Source organism: Schistocerca nitens, chromosome 8, assembly GCF_023898315.1.
Source record: "Schistocerca nitens isolate TAMUIC-IGC-003100 chromosome 8, iqSchNite1.1, whole genome shotgun sequence".
Taxonomy (NCBI): domain Eukaryota; kingdom Metazoa; phylum Arthropoda; class Insecta; order Orthoptera; family Acrididae; genus Schistocerca; species Schistocerca nitens.
In genome coordinates, this window is record NC_064621.1 from 342,268,137 (window position 1) to 342,287,955 (window position 19,819).

General features: G+C 43.8%; 1 protein-coding gene across 1 annotated transcript in view; it reads right to left on the reverse strand.

Moving 5' to 3' along the window:
- LOC126199555 (cardioacceleratory peptide receptor-like) overlaps window positions 1-19,819 on the reverse strand; it is a 385,883-nt gene that overhangs the window by 22,872 nt on the left and 343,192 nt on the right. Inside the window, exons 6-7 of the mRNA XM_049936477.1 lie at window positions 17,471-17,617; window positions 4,971-5,151 (exon numbers count right to left, since the gene is read on the reverse strand). Coding sequence (XP_049792434.1) covers window positions 4,971-5,151; window positions 17,471-17,617 — 328 coding nt within the window. The remainder of the gene's footprint in view (window positions 1-4,970; window positions 5,152-17,470; window positions 17,618-19,819) is intronic.

Below are 19,819 nucleotides of genomic sequence, written 5' to 3' on the forward strand. Positions count from 1 at the left end.
CATTATCCTGCTGAAATGTAGGGTTTCGCAGGGATTGAATGAAGGGTAGCGCCACCGGTCGTAACACATCTGAAATGTAACGTCCACTGTTCAAACTGCCGTCAATGCGAACAAGAGGTGACCGAGACGTGTAACCAATGGCATCCCATACCTTGACGCCGGGTGATACGCCAATATGGCGATGACGAATACACGCTTCCAATTTGCGTTCACCGCGATGTCGCTAAACACGGATGCGACCATCATGATGCTGTAAACAGATCCTGGATTCATCCGAAAAATGACGTTTAGTCATACGTGCGCCCAGGTTTATTGTTGAGGACACCATCGCAGGCGCTCCTGTCTGTGATGCATCGTCAAGGGTAACCACAGCCATGGTCTCCGAGCTGATAGTCCATGCTGCTGCAAAGGTCGTCGAACTGTTCGTGCAGATGGTTGTTGTCTTGCAAACGTCCCCGTCTGTTGACGCAGGGATAGAGACGTGGCTGCACGATCCATTACAGCCATGTGGATAAGATGCCTGTCATCTCGACTGCTAGTGATACGAGGCCGTTGGAATCGAGCACGGCTTTCCGTATTACCCTCCTGAACTCACCGATTCCATATTCTGCTAACAGTCATTGGATTTCGACCAACGCGAGCAGCAGTGTCGCGATACGATAAACCGCAATCCCGATAGGCTACAGTCTGACCTTTATCAAAGTCGGAAACATGATGGTACGCATTTCTCCTACTTACACGAGGCATCACAACAACGTTTCACCAGGCAATGGCGGTCAACTGCTGTTTGTGTATGAGAAATCGGTTGGAATCTTTCCTCATGTCAGCACGTTGTAGCTGTCGCCACCTGCGCCAACCTTGTGTGAATACTCTGAAAAGCCGGCCGCGGTGGTCTAGCGGTTCTAGGCGCGCAGTCCGGAACCGCGAGACTGCGACGGTCGCAGGTTCGAATCCTGCCTCGGGCATGGATGTGTGTGATGTCCTTAGGTTAGTTAGGTTTAAGTAGTTCTAAGTTCTAGGGGACTGATGACCACAGATGTTAAGTCCCATAGTGCTCAGAGCCATTTGAATCATTTTTTTACTCTGAAAAGCTAATCACTTGCGTATCACAGCATCTTCTTCCTGTCGGTTAAATTTCGCGTATGTAGCACGTCATCTTCGTGGTTTAGCTATTTTAATGGCCAGTAGTGTATGTGTCATCACTCCTGCCTCCATTATCTGCTCTTCTACCAGCGAACCATTCGCCCATACTATCCACACTATTACAATTCGTTATCATTCCATATTCTGCAACATGATGATGTTTTAAATCCGCCTGGATGGTCGGAGCTTGTGCACAGATGTCGCTGTGAGTTTACCTCAGAGAAGAAAGCCTGGTTTCCTCAAATCAGGTGGACTTGTAAGCCGACTGATAACGCCTTCCTGCCCTAACCAGTGGCTAGAAATGATCTGTTTGAGCTCTTTCCTAGCCACAAGCGGGTACTGGGTCGGGCACCCATTGTGCGGGTATCACGTACTTGACACACAAGAACGACGAAGGACCTAATGAAAGTCCTCTATGCATCAAACATATCGGTGTCTTGGCGTTGTTTCATCCTTATTCGACGTGCTGTATTTCCCCACTTTGGTGTAAAATCACGAACTACCGCAATGTACAACATTCGGTTTGATGTTAAAAATTCGATAGCGTCGGAAGTTCGAAAGTTTCTAAGTACTCGAAAACTAGTAATCGTATTTTCATGGGTGAAGAAGCTTAGAATTCGTCTCATTTAAGACTACACCAGACGGCATTTCGATACATCATTCTTATCTTTGACAAGGACTATCTCTGCAGATCACCTGTCACGTTCCCCTGTCGTGCTGTATACGTCACTGTTCGACGTCCGACCTGTTAGTCACCAAGACTCAGGGGAGCCAGCAGAACCTATGAATCTAACAATTCTGGAAGAAACATCAGGAACGAAAAAGTTTCCATGGACCATAAAAGTTTCATTGACTATATTACCCATACAACATAGCAACTAAGAAAAGCTTTCGTGATAGCCTTATGATCCAAAATTAATTAAGTAACCTAGGTTTTTCGAGGTAACGAATAAAACATTATGACAAGTCCTTGTAACACAACTGAACTAACGGCTTTGGAATTTAGTTTATACTAGCGGAGAAACTCCGCGTTACGCAATTCTCATTTGTACCTGTGCCAGAGATTTTGTGCATGTTAAATTTATTTTTGCCTATAACATTGTGGACATTAATAAAACTAAAACGGGAAAGAAACAACCTCAGCTGACGGTGCGAAGAGCAGCTGACACTAGTGTCCACATCTACGACATGCAGCGTCTGGACTTGGGCTTCGTTTATGGTCATGGCGTAACAGACAGTCACCGGGAAGCGTACATGTTTAAAGTGAAATGATAACATGTTTAGAATCCGCTCGCCTGCGCCACTTCACGTCGAAACTTCTGCTTACACGATGTTACATTGGAGAGACGTAACTCGAAACTTCTATGACACAAGATTTTTGAGAGGCGAGATAGTGCATGACGCTCTCGATCTGAGATAAATCACCCCTCACTTTCGAAAGGAGTTTCAAGTGAGCGAGTTGAGACCTTCTCAGCCACAGAAAGGGTTGGCTCACGAGCTATAATGTATTCTTATGACTGCGTAGTCTTCAGTCTTTTAGCCATTCTGATGAAATCAGAAAGAGGAGCGTATTTTGGTCATTGTTATTCATAACGATACGAAATGAAAATGTAATAAAAAAATGGCTCTGATCACTATGGGACTTAACATCTGAGGTCATCAGTCCCCTAGAACGTAGAACTACTTAAACCTAACTAACCTAGGGACATCACACCCATCCATGCCCGAGGCAGGATTCTAACCTGCGACCGTATCGGTCGCGCGGTTCCAGACTGAAGCGTCTAGAATTGCTCGCCCACAAAAATGTAATATCTAGGCACCCAAATCACATAGCAGACTTAATAAAATCGTTTCTCTACCAAAGAATATTAATAAAGCTTATTGAAAGAAGAAAATCAGTGTCTTTAATTTTTTAATACAGAGACCGATATCAATAATTCCATGTATCATAGCCAAGCAAATACGCTGTTGGTATGTGTTCGAAAAAATAAGATTGCGGCGCTTAAAACTGACACTGGCGTCAATTTCCGAAAGTACATCTGTTACTGAATTAAAAGAGCTAACAGGAGAATCTATTGATTCCTTGGCTTTCTACGCAGTGGTGATTCGAACTTGCGGGCTACTAGGCTTAGCAGGTGAATTTAGATAAAACTCTAAACTACGAGGTAGTTTTTCCGTGTTCCGGTTTTGATGAAACAGTGTCTATACGTATCCCTGAGCTACCATAAAGTTACCATAAAAATTCGTCTAGTGGTTTTGAAGATAAGCGTTTTCAGCCAAACATACAGAGACGACGGTATTACAGTTTTATTGTTAGTATGTAGACGCCAACAGCCTTGCCGCAGCGGTAACACCGGTTCCCGTCAGATCGTGGAAGTTAAGCGCTCCGCCGAGCGGGCTGCACTCAGCATATGGTTCAAATGGCTCTGAGCACTATGGGACTTAACTGCTGAGGTCATCAGTCCCCTAGAACTCAGAACTACTTAAACCTAACTAACCTAAGGACATCACACACACCCATGCCCGAGGCAGGATTCGAACCTGCGACCGTAGCGGTCGCGCGGTTCCAGACTGAAGCACCTAGAACCACTCGGCCGGCTTGTCCTCAGAACTTGTGAAGCCAATTTAGGAAGTAATTGAGGGGAAGTAGCGGTTCCGGTCACGAAACCTAACAACTACCGGGAGAGCAGCGAGCTGGTCACATGCCCCTCCATATCCGCATCCAGTGACGCCTGTGGGCTGAGGATGTCAGTACGGTTTGTCCTTCAACGCCTGTTGGGATGTAGTTTTAGTTTTATTAGTACGAAGAAGACATCGGTACCTCTTTCTTTAAATGGGTGTGCCTGGTATGCACAGTAGCAACATACTGAACAGCCACATTGAGAGGTATGTCCTAAGGACTGATCAGAGTAGCTCGAGAAAATAGTCGGTAGTTGTCAACCGCAAGGTGGAACGAGGATAATATCTTTGAGTAGGAGGATCTTTGATGGTTACGAGAGGCGGGCGCGCGTAGTAAAAAACCGGGGAGTCGCAGGTAGGTGCCCAGAGGAAGCAGACGTGTGCAGGCAGCTTTAAAGGAGGAGTCACAGCTAGGTGCGCGGAGGAAACAGACGTGTGGTGACAGCGTTAAGGTAGGTCGCTGATCCTGATCAAACTTTATTATGTAATTGAGAGAAGATATATAATCATTTCAAATTGGTTTTTGTTAGATAATGTTCAGAGTTAGGATTTGTATGTCCAAGGTTTGACGCAGTAAGCGTTTTGCAAAATTTTTTGTAAGAGTGATTCGTGTTACGAAAATGTTTGAAATAGTAGGTTTTGTGTATGACTTAAAATTTTAACAATATATATATATATATATATTGAGATCAACATTGCGTTTAAATCTAACAGCCTGAATCATAATCCACATCCTTTGCTTGTATGGAATATGAAAATGAGTAATAAACTAAAGTTACCCACCAATGAAAGAACCAAGTAAACATCAGGGCCAAAAGTTAATGCCATTGCACAAACGGCATTATTCTCTTAAACTTCATTGCTGAGTCAAATACATGTTGCATTTCTGGCAAAATGGTGGAGTGCAAGAAACAGGTTCACAGACGCAGTCAGATACAGGTTTGCTGAATAATTAATTTAGACCAGTCTTATCACTGATACTTTCACAGAATAAAAGGATACAATTTTGGTTAGATACTTTCAACATCCGTGTTCCGAGAGGGGAACCCAACTGACGACATCTGTTTTACTAGGGAACAGCTCTGCTCCTCAACCAAGGAAGCGGTGAGCTCTCATTCTGCATCCTCGTCCTAAAGAGGTGCGCTTACCTGAGCGTGCGGCATATCTGCGTGGAGAAGACGCAGTAGATGACCGGGTTGGCTGCGCTGTTGAGCGGCGCCAGACTCTGTATGAACGTCGCCAGCGCCACCATCGTCTGCGTCCTCGGCACGTGGCCGAACACCTGCAGCAGGTCGAACACGAAGTACGGGCTCCAGCACAGCACGAACACTGCAACACAGAGGCGCGAGAGTCTCAGCCTGGTGGAACACTCCCTGTTTTTTTGCTGTAGCACGATCACCTACGTCATCCAAGTGTCACCATTAGACCTTGAAATACTACTGAAGTGCGCTGCATCCAGAAGAGGAAGAGGAGACGAAATGATACGTGACGGGTAGAAAAGGTATGTAATGTCAGTGCAGTAATTACTAAAGTGAGTCAAGATTTCTGCGATTTTTGCCGCGCGGTCTGTGCGCCTTGCCACGGTTCTCGCGGCTCGCCCCCCCCCCCCCCCCCAACCCCATCCCCCTTCGGAGGTTTGAATCTGGGTCCTCCCTCGGGCATGGGTGTGCGTGTTGTCCTTAGGGCAAGTTACTTTAAGTTAGATTAAGTAGTGTGTAGGTCTAGAGACCGATAGTCTCAGCAGTTTGGTCCCATAGGAACTTACCACAAATCAAATCGTGAGTCAAGTTTACACAGAACTTTGCAAACTGTGCCCACTGTGATGTTGCACCGCATTCGGGCCGTAAGCATGCACGGAATCGGTTGGTAAGGGGGTCATAAAGCCTCTGTACCCTCTCCTTAGCCAATCTGGTCTACAAATGTAGCAACTGGTCCTTAATATCCTACACACTAGCACTGGGGCTGAGTTACCGTCGCACATATATCCTATAGGGGGCAGATCAGGGGGTGTTTCTGGCCAGGGGAGTACCGGGTGATCAAAAAGTCAGTATAAATTTGAAAACTTAGTAAACCACGGAATAATGTAGATAGGGAGGTAAAAATTGACACACATGCTTGGAATGACATGGGGTTTATTAGAACTAAAAAAAAAAAACAAATTTCACAAAATGTTCAACAGATGGCGCTGGACAGCAAAACGTCAGTGACTGCGCATGACAATCGTGTATAAAAGGAGCTGTAATGAGAGAGAGAATCAGATGCGCCAGTAGTCGCAGCGTGTTGACGTTACCTGGAAAGGCGCTTTTATTGAAGGTGTATTATCGGAATGGGGAATGTGTTAGTTCAGCGTTACGATCCTATCGCCATAGGAAGAGGATTCAAGCGGGTGAAGGTCCGATGACAAATGCAGCTGTGGCCAGAATGATTTCGAAGTTCGAAGCCACGGGTTGTTTAGACGATAGATCCCGTAGTTGCCGACCGAGCACAAGGCGTAATGCTGCTGAGACAGTTCAGGAAGAAATGGAGACCGTAGCAGGTCGCACGTCGCACGTCGCACCGTCATTCCATACACTAGTGTTTGGTTGGCTCTGAGGCGTACCCTCCGATCCTATCCGTACAAAATCCACTGGCATCATGAACTGTTACCTGGCGATTTAGTGTAGCGGAGGGAAATTGCAGTGTGGGCGTTTCAAAAGATGGCGGAAGATGGCGATTGGTTGAGTAACGTGTTGTGGACCGACGAAGCTCATTTCACGCTCTGAGGGTCTGTCAACGCCCACAACTTTAGAATTTGGGCAACCGAAAATGATAGAATTGTCGTGGAAACTCCATTGCACGACGAGAAAGTCACGGTATGGTTTGGATTTACCACATCTACCGTTATAAGGTCTTTTTTCTTCGAGGAAATGCGTTATTCTGGTTTTGTAACTGCCACAGTGATGGGTGAGAGGTACGTCGATATGTTACGGAATCGCATCATCCCCAGCCTGGCTGATAGACACCTGCTGGAACGTACGATGTTTATGAAAGATGGCACTCCACCCCATATTACTAGACCCGTGAAAGATCTCTTGCGCGCGTCGTTTGGTGATGATCATGTGCTCAGCCGCCACTTTCGTCGTGCTTGGCCTCCCGGGTCCCCAGACCTCAGTCCGTGCGATTATTGGCTTTGGGGTTACCTGAAGTGGCAAGTGTATCGTGATCGACCGACATCTCTAGGGAGGCTAAAAGACAAAATCCGACGCCAATGCCTCACCATAACTCAGGACATGCTTTACAGTGCTGTTCACAACATTATTCCTCGACTACAGCTATTGTTGAGGAATGATGGTGAACATATTGAGCATTTCCTGTAAAGAACATCATCTTTGCTTTGTCTTACTTTGTTATGCTAATTATTGCTATTCTGATCAGATGAAGCGCCATCTGTCGGACATTTTTTCAACTTTTGTATTTTTTTGGTACCAATAAAACCTCATGTCATTCCAAGCATGTGTGTCAATTTGTACCTCTCTATCTACATTATTCCGTGATTTATTCAGTTTTCAAATTTATATTGACTTTTTGATCACCCGGTACTTTAACATCACGTACACAGTTCATGGAAACACTTTCTAAGTGTGAATGAGCATGTTCTGTTCCAGAATGGCACCATAATAGTATCCCTTGAGATACAGGAGACGATAACGCAGGGCTAATAGCCGTGGCGTGAAGAAGTCGTACACAATGGTTCCGAACTCCATGATGGCGGCAGCAGCACCACTGTGCGTCTCCAAAGCGTTGGAAGTATGGGACCTATTCCGGGTAGCCTCCATACTTGCCGACGGTGGTCTGGGACAGTGCAGAACCACGATTTATCAGTGAACACAAATCGACGCCATTAATCATCACTCCATTATTCGTCATGATACTACTCCAACAACAGTCTTCATATGGTAGCGCTAACGGCAGTAATTCCTTAGTCCATCTTCTTCTAGCCTCTGATATATGGCGCGGGATAACGCAATGCTGAAAGGAGGTCTGTTACTTTTTCTCGGATGGCAGCGAATATGTTAAGCGGTTACGATGTACTTACTGCACAATGTAGCGGCCCGGCTTTGTAGTGATCAGATATGGTCGAGCAGAACCTTGATGATGAGTATGCCTGCATTCACGTTCCCATACAGTCCCACATCAGGCCACTGTCACATCCGAATGTCCCACAACGCTGAATATTCCACGATTCGACCAGCCGTCCAAATGGAGATCCACAACAAGGTGTTTCTGAAAATCTGTCATATGCTGATGAAGCTTTTTCACATGAGGACTAGTGATCATCGTCGGCTTCACAATGATCACTCGACATTGGACACCAATCATGTGAGTTATACGCACTTTCAGGCACTTTGGTGGCCAATCTGGTGTCATGGAGAATTGCATTTCTAATTATTTACATACCCGCCGATGAAGCGTTTGTACGAAGTTTCATTGCCAGGCGAAATATTCATTACGTGTCCCCAACGGACTGAGTCCGATTACAAGACAGGGAATAAGGTGAGGACATTGTATCCTATAAATATTTAATGCTAATACGTGTGCAGTCCTAAAGCATCCACTGCTCACCGACCAGCGCAGCACCGCGAAAAGGCATCATAAAGACACTGACCGGCACGCCAGTAGAAAAAGCGGGCAACGCCAGTCCTCCAGGAAGAAAGAGTTCAGCACCCCCTGTCAGTGCCGACTTAACCAGCAGCCCATCGCTGGTCGGACCCAGTTCGGTCGCAGACTCCGAGAGCATCAGTACTGAGTAATAAGAAGACGTTACGTAGCCTTCGTTCTGCGAGTAGTGAGAGCGAGTAACGTAATTACACATAGAAGGGACAAGAAGTTAAGTTTCTTTTCATTTTAGAAATAAAGTATTATATTAATCAGCATGTGATATGTATAGACCATCTCTTCGTCAGCGTCAACAAACCTGTAACAGATTCATCATCGTTTTGTGTCCAATAGGTCATATATCAGATACATAGTGTAGGGTGATGTTGGCGATTTGTTTGTGCGTCAGTGGGCGAGGTCGTCGGTTTCCCTGCTGTAGCCTGTTGGTCGGCTGTGATAGCAGCTGGTATATCAAGTCAATGATGCTGACATGCAGGGGCTTGTCGACGTTTGTCGCTTGTTGATGTGTATTAGCTTGCCATAGGTGGTTATGCCCTAGACACTACTACCTAGGGCATCACCACCTATGCCAACCTAACATACATCAACAAGCGACAAACGTCGGCAAGCCCCTGACTGGATGTACCATCTGCTACTGCTATTAAAGCCGACTGACAGGCTACAGCAGGGAAACCGGCGAGCTCGCCCACTGACCCACAAACAAATCGCCAACATCACCCTAACTGTGCATCTGATATATGACCCATCGGACACAAAACGATGATGAGCCTAACTGTTACAGGCTTGCTGACGCTGACCGAGAGATCAACACCGGCACCCAGCGGCAGCCGCCGAGTAACAGCACCGCACAAAGTCAAAGCTGTCGACATGCATGACACCCACTGCTAACAAAGCCTAGCCTTGCATGACCTGTTGTAGGCAGCGAAATATCCCCTACTGCTCTTACTACCCGACCTAACTATCGCAGAGGTTTTTCTTCCCTTGGCTCTTGCCTTGGCACTTTTTTCCCTCTGCTCTTCAAACCGCTACCCTTCGTTCGAATTTAGACCCAATCTATCTCCAGATGAGCGCGTACTAATGGTTAAACTTAACCAGACGTACGCAAACATAGCAGTACCCGCATCCTGCGACACCTCACTTTAGTGAAAACCTACCCTTATGCAGAGATAGCAGTAGACCTTTTGAGTTGGCCATCATCCCATTGCTGGCGTGGAGGGGCTCCATTGCTAAAAAAAATTATAGACCCTTTTGGATTCATGCTACCGGCCATCATAACTTCCCTTCTTTCTTGTCAGTGTCCGTGTTGGCTCCCATAGTAGCCGACATAACAATATGGACAAGGGAAACATATCGTCATGTCGACTGGTCAACGATATTTCTCATCTTTCTCATATTTGTAGCACGTGCTTAGATGTGACAAACGCAACTCCAGTGCAGTACACTTACCAAGTATCTTTAAAGTAATTAAGGATTTACAACCCTGTTAGATACCATATGAGGGCGCTCCTAGTAGGCTACATACACTACTGGCCATTAAAATTGCTACACCACGAAGATGACGTGCTACAGGCACGAAATTTAACTGACAGGAAGAAGATGCTGTGATATTCAAATGATTAGCTTTACAAAGCATTCACACAAGGTTCGCGCCGGTGGCGACACCTACAACGTACTGACATGAGGGAAGTTTCCAACCGATTTCTCATACACAAACAGCAGTTGAAGGGCGTTGCCTGGTGAAACGTTGTTGTGATGCCTCGTGTAAGGAGGAGAAATGCGTACCATTACGTTTCCGACTTTTATAAAGATCGGATTGTAGCCTATCGCGATGGCGGTTTATCGTACCGCAACATTGCTGCTCGCGTTGGTCGAGGTCCAGTGACTGTTAGCAGAATATGGAATCGGTGGGTATACGGAACGCCGTGCTGGATCCCAATGGCCTCGTATCACCAGTAGTCAAGATGACAGGCATCTTATTCGCATGGCTGTAACGGATCGTGTAGTCACGTCTCGATCCCTGAGTCAACAGATGGGGACGTTTGCAAGACAACAACCATCTGCACGAACAGTTCGACGACGTTTGCAGCAGCATGGACTATCAACTCGGAGACCATGGCTGTGGTTATCCTTGATGCTGCATCACAGACAGGAGCGCCTGCAATGGTGCATTGACGGCACTTTGAACAGTGAACGTTACATTTCAGATGTGTTACTACCCGTGGTTCTACTCTTCATTCGATCCCTGCGGAACCCTACATTTCAGCTGGATAATGCACCACCGCATGTTGCAGGTCCTGTACGGCCTTTCTGGATACCAAAATGTTCGACTGCTGCCCTGGCCTGCGCATTCTCCTGATATCTCACAAATTGAAAACGTCTGGTCAATGGCGTCCGAGCAACTAGTTCGCCACAAAACGCCAGTCACTACTCATGATGAACTGTGGTATCATGTTGAAGCTGCATGGGCAGCTGTACCTGTACACGCCATCAGAGCTCTGTTTGACTTAATGCCCAGTCGTATCAAGGCCGTTATTACGGGCACAGGTGGTTGTACTGGGTACTGATTTCTCAGGATCTATGGACCCAAACTGCGTGATAATGTAATCACATGTCAGTTCTAGTATAATATATTTGTCCAATGAATACCCGTTTATAATCTGCATTTCTTCTTGGTGTAGCAATTTTAGTGGCCAGTAGTGTAGTATACAATACATCTACAGTTTTTTTACATCCTATTGCCGAGGATTGTTTAGTGGAACAATTTAGAGTTAACGAGTAGCGTGTCTCGTCGAACATCTGTCATAGGACTGCACGTGCGTAGAAATCAAAGAGTTCAGGCACTGATTCAGTAAGCTTCTAATTATGTCATCTGCCTAGAGGCTTAAACTGAACTGTCAGTGTGCTTTGCCTCTATACCTGCTTTAAAGTGGGCTGTAAGGCTCGAACGGAAATTGCCAGGCTTCAGACGCGCCAGCGAGCGGAGCAAACGACATTACGGTGGATCTACGGGACGTGGCCGGATGCTGGAGTCCATTATTGGCCAGTGCTCTGCGTTGACGCTCCCACGTCACAGGTCGTCCCGTGGTAATTAGTGAGCTGCCTTTGGCGTGTGTGCTCCGGCCGCCGGTAATAATGGAATAAACAGTCTCTGCTGCACTCGGCGCCTGCACCGCTAGTGTTAGGTAACATTCAACTGGCGTTGTCGGCTCATGCATTGTGATGAGGTCACTGTCTAGCTCGGGGGACACTCTCCTCTGATATATGAGCTTACTGAAACGTATCCTGCTGTTTCGGCTTGACAGCCCAGCTTACAGGCAGTGACTGTATCTGTGTTATTTCTCTCATCAGCCAGAGGAACGTTGAAAAATCGAACCCCAACCTCCCAAACAATTAGTCTCAAGAAGATTTATCATTTACTGTGTCGATACTAGTCACAAAAACTTTACTTATGTGTTATTTTATCATTGGTACATCTTGTTGAACTCTATGTTTGTTATCTGATTAAAAATTGTCGAGCTTCATTGGGGTTATTTGAAGGTTGGAATGTGAAACGTTTGAAAGAGCCAAATCTCACTTTTGTCAGAAGAATAAAAAATATTCTATCCCTCTTCTGTGTAACTGATTTGTATCCAGACAAGTGAGAAGACATGTAGTGTTCACCGTAATACCGCAAACAATAGTGAGGCAAATCAGGCAATAAATATTTTATTAAGTATGACGTAAACGCCGTACCAGGAACCTGGTTGTTTATAGGTGCCAATAAAAAGTAGTTACAACATCATTCTTACATTGAAGAAAACAGTAAGCACCTAAAGGTAATAATACTATTAATTTACACAAACACACCGTCACCAGTTTCGTGGCGACGGATTAGTCGTCAGACTGCTGTTCACGTATAATTACATTTGTTGTTTACGAACTTCCAGCATACTGTAAATTAGTTATTCCTTACATTAGTTGTTCTTTGTTATATTTCACCAATTAATGTCACCAACAACAAATGCAGAATGGACGTGAGCAGCCGTCTGAAGATGAACCTGTCAGTTTGAAACCGGTAGCGGAACTATTTGCGCAAAGAAACATCTTTATTAATAGTAGCTACTCTTTGTAAGAATCAGCTTGTATTTTGTTCACAGCCAACGTCTCTAAATGTGACTTTCCGACAAAACAGCAGGAAGAAAGTTTTTGTTCCAAGAACAGGATTGCCACATGTCCAGGTTTTCCATGGCACTCCAGGTCTCAGATCGAAGAAATCGGTGGCCCGAAAAATACTCTCGCGACAGCCTGTTTGTCGCGGATTTCGAATTTCAGATAAATATTCTCATAATACATATTTTTTCTTCAAATTCTTGAGTGGATCCATGCTTCAGCTATAAAGTTAAATAAATGAAGTTTTTATTATCCCAGCTGACTGAGTCCCTTAAGGGGTATCGTTGTGCGGTAACACTGCTGAGTTTCCTTATTGTCCCTTATCTCAGTTCAGTTTAAGTTTTGCAGCAACGTTATTCTCTGTTTGTTTGTCTGTGTGAGTGGTATCGCTGTCTATTTCTTTTTGAAATGTTTGATTGTTTCAAGCTTACTCAAAATTCCAAAGAGTAGTTGTTCATTCCAAGTAAAGGAAATAAGATCAAGCATCATAAACGTGGATTGTTCCGGTCTAGATCAACGCTCTATAATAAATGCTTCACTCAATGTGCGTTTTTGTTTTTTAGGTAAGAAATTATTACATATTATTAGTCTCAAATCATCGTTGAGCGACTACTGAGAATAGGTATTGTATTACCATAACGGGCCTGAACTAAATACTGTGACATCGGCGATGGGGCATTTATCAATTTTTTTCGTATTTCGTTCATGTTATTTGAAGAGTGACTGTTATCTGATGCGTGAAGAATGAATGATTTCTATTCGTTGCAGGCTTACGGTCGCATCCGTTTATGTGACTTCCCCCTCGACCGCTGTTGTCGCTACATATTAGTGTACAATACCTAAAGTTTTATCTCTTGAGAGACTGTGATATACACGCTTTATCGTTTTAAGTTTCGTTACTGCATATCGTAAATCCGTTCCAAGAAGAGTGTTACCATATCCACATACTCTGAGATACAACTTTACTATATCAGTAACAGCTGAAAACAAAAGTTAACTTTTTTTGTCATCATTCTGACTGGTGGATTCACGAATTTATCTCTCGTTGTAATATTTCTGGCTTCGCAGCCATCATATTCGGCTACAAGAAGCTTTTTTTACAGCAGTTGAGAAGGCAGCTGTGGCAAAATGACGTAATATGGTGTAAGGTACTGATGACAGATGGTTTGTTCGGTACGGGTACCGTGAGAAAGATCGTCTAAGTTGTGGTCGTTCTCCGCGATTGGCTGCTGTGTTCGGAAGTTTCGCACCAAAACGATAATCTTCTACTACAAATATTTTAAAAATTAAACATAATATTTACTTGCATGTCATAATTAATGCATCTCTCAGAAGCGTGTATCATTCCGTTATTTCAAAGGTATTAATAACCAGCAGAATAATAAACATTGCTAGTCGTAAAGGCAGGAGAAGCACTCCGGTGGTCTTCGTATCACGCCTAAATTGGATGGCGGCGAAGTGGTTCGGCTGTAAGATCAGAGCTAGTTTGGCAGTGACGGAGGACAGACATGTTGTCTGCCGCGGTATCAGTTTAGACTTAATTTGCAGTGTCTATTCTGTAAATGTGAGAGCTCGTTCGGCTGTCTCGGAGGACGGACATTTGTCCGCCACGCTATCAGTTAAGACTGTGTTGACAATGTCTAGTGCAAAAATCGGAGCCGGTTCGGTAGTGTCGGAAGACAGACATGTAGTCTGCCGCGGTCAGTATTAGTTAAGACTTTATTAGCAATATATGATTATTTGGACCTACATTTGAGAACAGTGTGATACTAATTACGGAAATATGCAGTTCATTAATTTGTTGAAGAATAAAAATCATTCGTGACTCTAAAAAGGAAAGTAACTGTGCAGTTTCTCCTCTTTGCCAATAAAAAGCGAGTGGCGTCACGTATAAACAAACTGATTGGAAATTTAATCATTTCTAAAACAGTAGTTCCTCGCTAAGAGTTTCTTACAGTCTCAAGGTTACGGATTCACGACCTTCCTGCAGTTTTCTGCGCAGGTGACAACAACTGTGGTAGACTGCAGGTTGGTGAACGTTTATTAGAACTTATGCGTTCCACTCTGGGCGGTGGAAGCAAATAAGAACCTCGCCTGTACTGCAATCTTAGTACAATTTAGATCAGTGACACGTCATCTGAGGTGACACAGAGGATGTCTGAAGAAGAGAAATATTTTTGGGTGAAAGGGTTTATTATACACACATATATATCACTTATTCCTTACTCTACGTCTTCTCTTTTTCAACTTGCTATACTATGTCAACCTCTTCATTTGACAATAGCACTTAGCAACAATAGCAAAGTGCTGAATTATTTGTTGGATATATTCAAATCTGTGCCTTCCCCTACAAGTTGCAACATCTACAACATATGTACCATGTAAGTTATTTCTTAATGTCTACGCATGGCCCATCACACTGCCCTTTTTCCTTGAGAATATTTTTCGCACGTTTGTCTCCTCGGCAACAGTGCGGAGAAGCTTTTAATTTTCATCAGCCTTTCAATTTGAAACATTCTCCTGTAGTACCACATCTCGTACTCTTTGATTCGTTTTTTTTTTCGGCTTTCCCACAGTCCATGATTCCTTACACACAATCCCTGTTCCGAACATAAATTCTCATAATTTTCTTCCTTAAATGAATGCTGATATTCGGTACAAGTAGATTTTTCAGGTCAGAAATGCCCTATCTGCCTGTGATATTCTGTTTTTTTCATAAAAAAACCACAGGTGTTATTGTGCGTCCTTCGCTATGTCAAACTAGTGACCGCTTTTTTTGGTGTTAAGTTCAACGATTATGTCATTTCTCCTACTTCTCATTAGTTTCGTCTTTAGCTTAACCCCAACGAGTAGTTTGTGCTAATCAGATCTTTTGATTCAATAGCCCTCACTTTCTCTGACGATAGAAATGACTTCAGCAAATCCTATCATTCATACCATTTCACCCTGACTTTTAATCCCACTCTTGTACCTCCTTAAACACATCTTCGACGCATAAACGTAACAGCGGCGGAGAAAGATTAACTCCCTTTGTTGCACTCTTCCTAATCCAAAAATAGTTGTTGTTGGTCCTCAGTCCGAAGACTGGTTTATAGCAGCTCTCCGTGCTACGTACTTTACGCCGCTCAAGCCTCTTCAACTCTGAATAATTACTGCAACCTACATTTTTTGAACTTGTTCACTGTATTCATTTCTTGGCCTCCCCTTATAACTTTTATCCCCGGCCCACACTTCCCTCCATTAGTTTCAGAATGTATCCTGTCAACCGATCCCATCTTTCAATTAAGTCTTCTTTGAGTTCTACTCAGTCCCTCCTCATCGGTTACATGATATAGCCATCTAGCCTTCAGTATTCTTCTTTAGCACATTTCAAAAGCTTCTATTCTCTTCACGTCTGAATTCTGTCTCGTCCGCATTTCACACCCGTACAAGGCTACACTTCAGACAAATTCCTTCAGAAAAGAACTTCTGACACTAAATTTTAATTCGATGTTGACTCTTCTTAAGAAACACTTTTCTTCTCAGTCTACATGTTCTATCCCCTCTATTTCGGCTATGATTAATTATTTTACTGCCCATATAACAAAACACATTTATTGTTTTTAGTGTTTCATCCCCTAATCTAACTCTCTCGTTATTGCCTGATATAATTCGACTGCATTCCATTATCCTTGTTTTGCTTCTGTTGATGTTAATCTAATAACCTTTGCTCCGTCTCCTGAGCTTAGTGATCAGAGCGACTGCATGCCGTGCAGCGGGTCCGAGTACGATTCCCGATCCTGTCATAGATATTTCTCCGCTAGAAGATGGGGTAGTCTGCTCTCATCATTTCATCATGATTGACATGCAAGTCACCCAACGTGGCATCAACTGAAAATATTTGCGACTCGGCGACTGAAGTTCTCCAAGCGGGGACTGCCGGCCATCAACATCATTTCACTTTTTTTCCCTCCATGTCCTTTCAAGCACATTCCGTTCCTCTTCCAGGTCCTTTGCTGTCTCTGAATATAACTGAAATTAAAATACCACTACAAGAAAGTCTCAGTCAAAAATTAAGCAAGCATTTTACATTCAGTAGCACGAAGATGACTAGTTAATAAACCCATCTGTCCTTTTGTGTGTGTGTGTGTGTGTGTGTGTGTGTGTGTGTGTGTGTGTGAATTCAAATGGTTCAAATGGCTCTAAGCACTATGGGACTTAACATCAGAGGTCATCAGTTTCCTAGACTGCCGGCCGGAGTGGCCGTGCGGTTCTAGGCGCTACAGTCGGGAACCGAGCGACCGCTACGGTCGCAGGTTCGAATCCTGCATCGGGCATGGATGTGTGTGATGTCCTTAGGTTAGTTAGGTTTAATTAGTTCTAAGTTCTAGGCGACTGATGACCTCAGAAGTTAAATCGCATAGTACTCAGAGCCATTTGAACCATTTTTTAGAACTATTTAAACCTAACTAACCTAAGGACATCACACACAGCCATGTCCGAGGCAGGATTCGAACCTGTGACCGTAGTAACAGCGTGGTTCCGGACGGAAATGCCTAGAACCGCTTGGTCACAGTGGCCGGCTGTGTGTGAATTCCTAAGTTACCAAACTGCTGAGGTCATTGGTCCCTTACATTCTACTTAAACTAACTTATGCTGAGAACAACACTCACACCCATGCTCGAGGGAGGGATCGAACCTCCGGCGGGAGGGGCCGCGCAATCCGTGACATGGCGCCTTTAACCGAGCGGCTACTCCGCACGGCTATGTGTCCGCGAAGTTAGGAGCGTTGCCTAAACTGCGCAGAGGTAATGTCCCTGATGCCGCACTTGTTAATTCATCCTCAGTCACCAACGGTACTCACCGAAGACGATGACGAAGGTCATCTTGACGGTCTTGATCTTGGCCCGGGGTATGAGTCCCCGCGAACTGGCGCGCCGGCAGTCCTGATCGTCCGAGAAGCTCGGCGCCGGACCCCTGGCGACGCCGCTGCCCGCACGGCTATTGCCACCTGCCGACAAGAGCACACACACTTGTTTCTGCCGTCCGCGCCGACAGTTCGTCCACACGTGGCAACGAGTGGAACCGTCAAACAGCGCCGTGCGCTGGGGGCGCGAAATACTGTTTCACATAAAAGAACACTTCAAAACAAGCTTATGAATGGGTTGTGCAATACCATACATATGAGATGTCATGTTTTTTCTTCTTCTTTTTTCTTTTTTTTTTGTGGCTGACGGGACTGTATGAAAGGTTAATCTGGAAAAGCTGAAACCAGAATAAAGGTAGATAAACGACATTAATTTCAACAAATGTCAATCTTGTTATCACTCGTAATGCAGCACTCCCTCTCCGAAGAGAATCGTCATCCACATAAAGCAAAAACAGCACATTATAATTGATTCTGTAATGTCTGACTAGAAACCTTACCGGATCCACCGTCCTCTGACGTGTTAATACACAGAGGATTTGTAGGTCAGTGCCCAGACATTTAAGTCCTAAGGCAGCACGACGCAATAAACAAAAAATTAAGAATGTTTCTAGGATATTGAGTTTGAAGGTACGAAAACTTCCGAACAACAGTAAGGACAAAACATTTAGAGCCATCTGACGTAGTCGTAGATATCTGTTGTGCATAATGCATAAGTCATGTTATCGTAAAGTACCTGATTTGTATCTCGCTAATTGCTAATTCTCTACTTTTATTTGAACTCTATATTTATTTAATTATTTATTTAACTTAAGCTGACTAGAGCCATCGGGCTTTCTGTTACATTGAATAATTACTGTGTAAGTAGGATGCTTAGGTTTTTATGTTAGTAACACCACGTAGCGCTCTATATGAAACTCACTGACTGTGCTGTGTGAAGTCTGTGGCTGGTTTGCATTGTTGGAATATTTGCTATGGTAGTGTTGTGCAGTTGGATGTGAAATGCGCCTAGCGTTGCGCAGTAGGAGGTGAGCCGCCAGCAGTGGTGGCTGTGGGGAGAGAGATGGCAGAATTTGGAGAGCGGACGATCTGGACGTGTGTCCATCAGAAAGAGTAAGTTTGTAATATTGTAATATTGGATATCATGAACTTATGTAATGACTTTTGAGCTTTACTAAGGTAAATACATTGTTTTTTCTCTATCAAAATCTTTAATTTGCTAACTATGCCTATCAGTAGTTAGTGCCTTCAGTAGTTAGAATCTTTTATTTAGCTGGCAGTGTGGGCGCACACTGTATTGCAGTAGTTCGAGTAACGAAGATTTTTGTGAGGTAAGTGATTCATGAAAGGTATACGTTATTGTTAATCAGGGGCATTCTTTTGTATGGATTATTGAAAGTCAGATTGCGTTGCGCTAAAAAATATTGTGTATCAGTTTATTGTTGATCAGAATAAGTAAAGAGAGAAATGCCTGAGTACGTTCAGTTCTGCTCAGCTGTTTGAAAATCAAATATTGTAAGAGGTTTACCAGCACAGTCATTCATTAATTTTTTAAGGGGCCGTTTCAAATATACCTTTTTCTTTACTTCATATTTACCTTAGGAATAACGAATCTAATATGACAAATACCATTAATATGATCTGAGTGTTTACAGCGACAATGTGGGTAAGTAATACCGGCTATGAACTAATAAAGTTAATACTCACATTATTCGTACTACTACTGCTGCTGATGTCACTGATAGTGATAACAGTAATATTAGTAATAATAATAATAATAATAAGAAGAAGAAGAAGAAGAAGAATGGTAGTGGCAGAAATAAAAAGAGTTTGTACATGCACAAGATATATGTTTTCTGATATAGCGAGTTCTGCGGAAAGGAAATTTATAGAGTGTGCAATAGATAAGAATACTGGGAAATGAGGAAGATATGGCTGGAAAGATGGTTGTACAAGGGTAACGAATGCCTACAAGCACAATGGTAGTAATTATTGTTGGTTTAGTATATATGTGATTAACTGTATTCTGAAATAGTAGAAGTTATTCTGTTCTATAATAAAATGTGGGAGATTATTCCAGAGTCAGATTCCTGCTACTGAGAAAAGCTTCGAGAATGTGGCTGAACAATGGAATCGGACATGAAGGATTTTGCTCTAATAGGAACGGGTATTTCTGCCTTGTTGTTCAAAAAGTGGTTCAAATGGCTCTGAGCACTATTGGACTTAACATCTGAGGCCATCAGTTCCCTAGAACTTAGAACTACTTAAACCTAACTAACCTAAGTA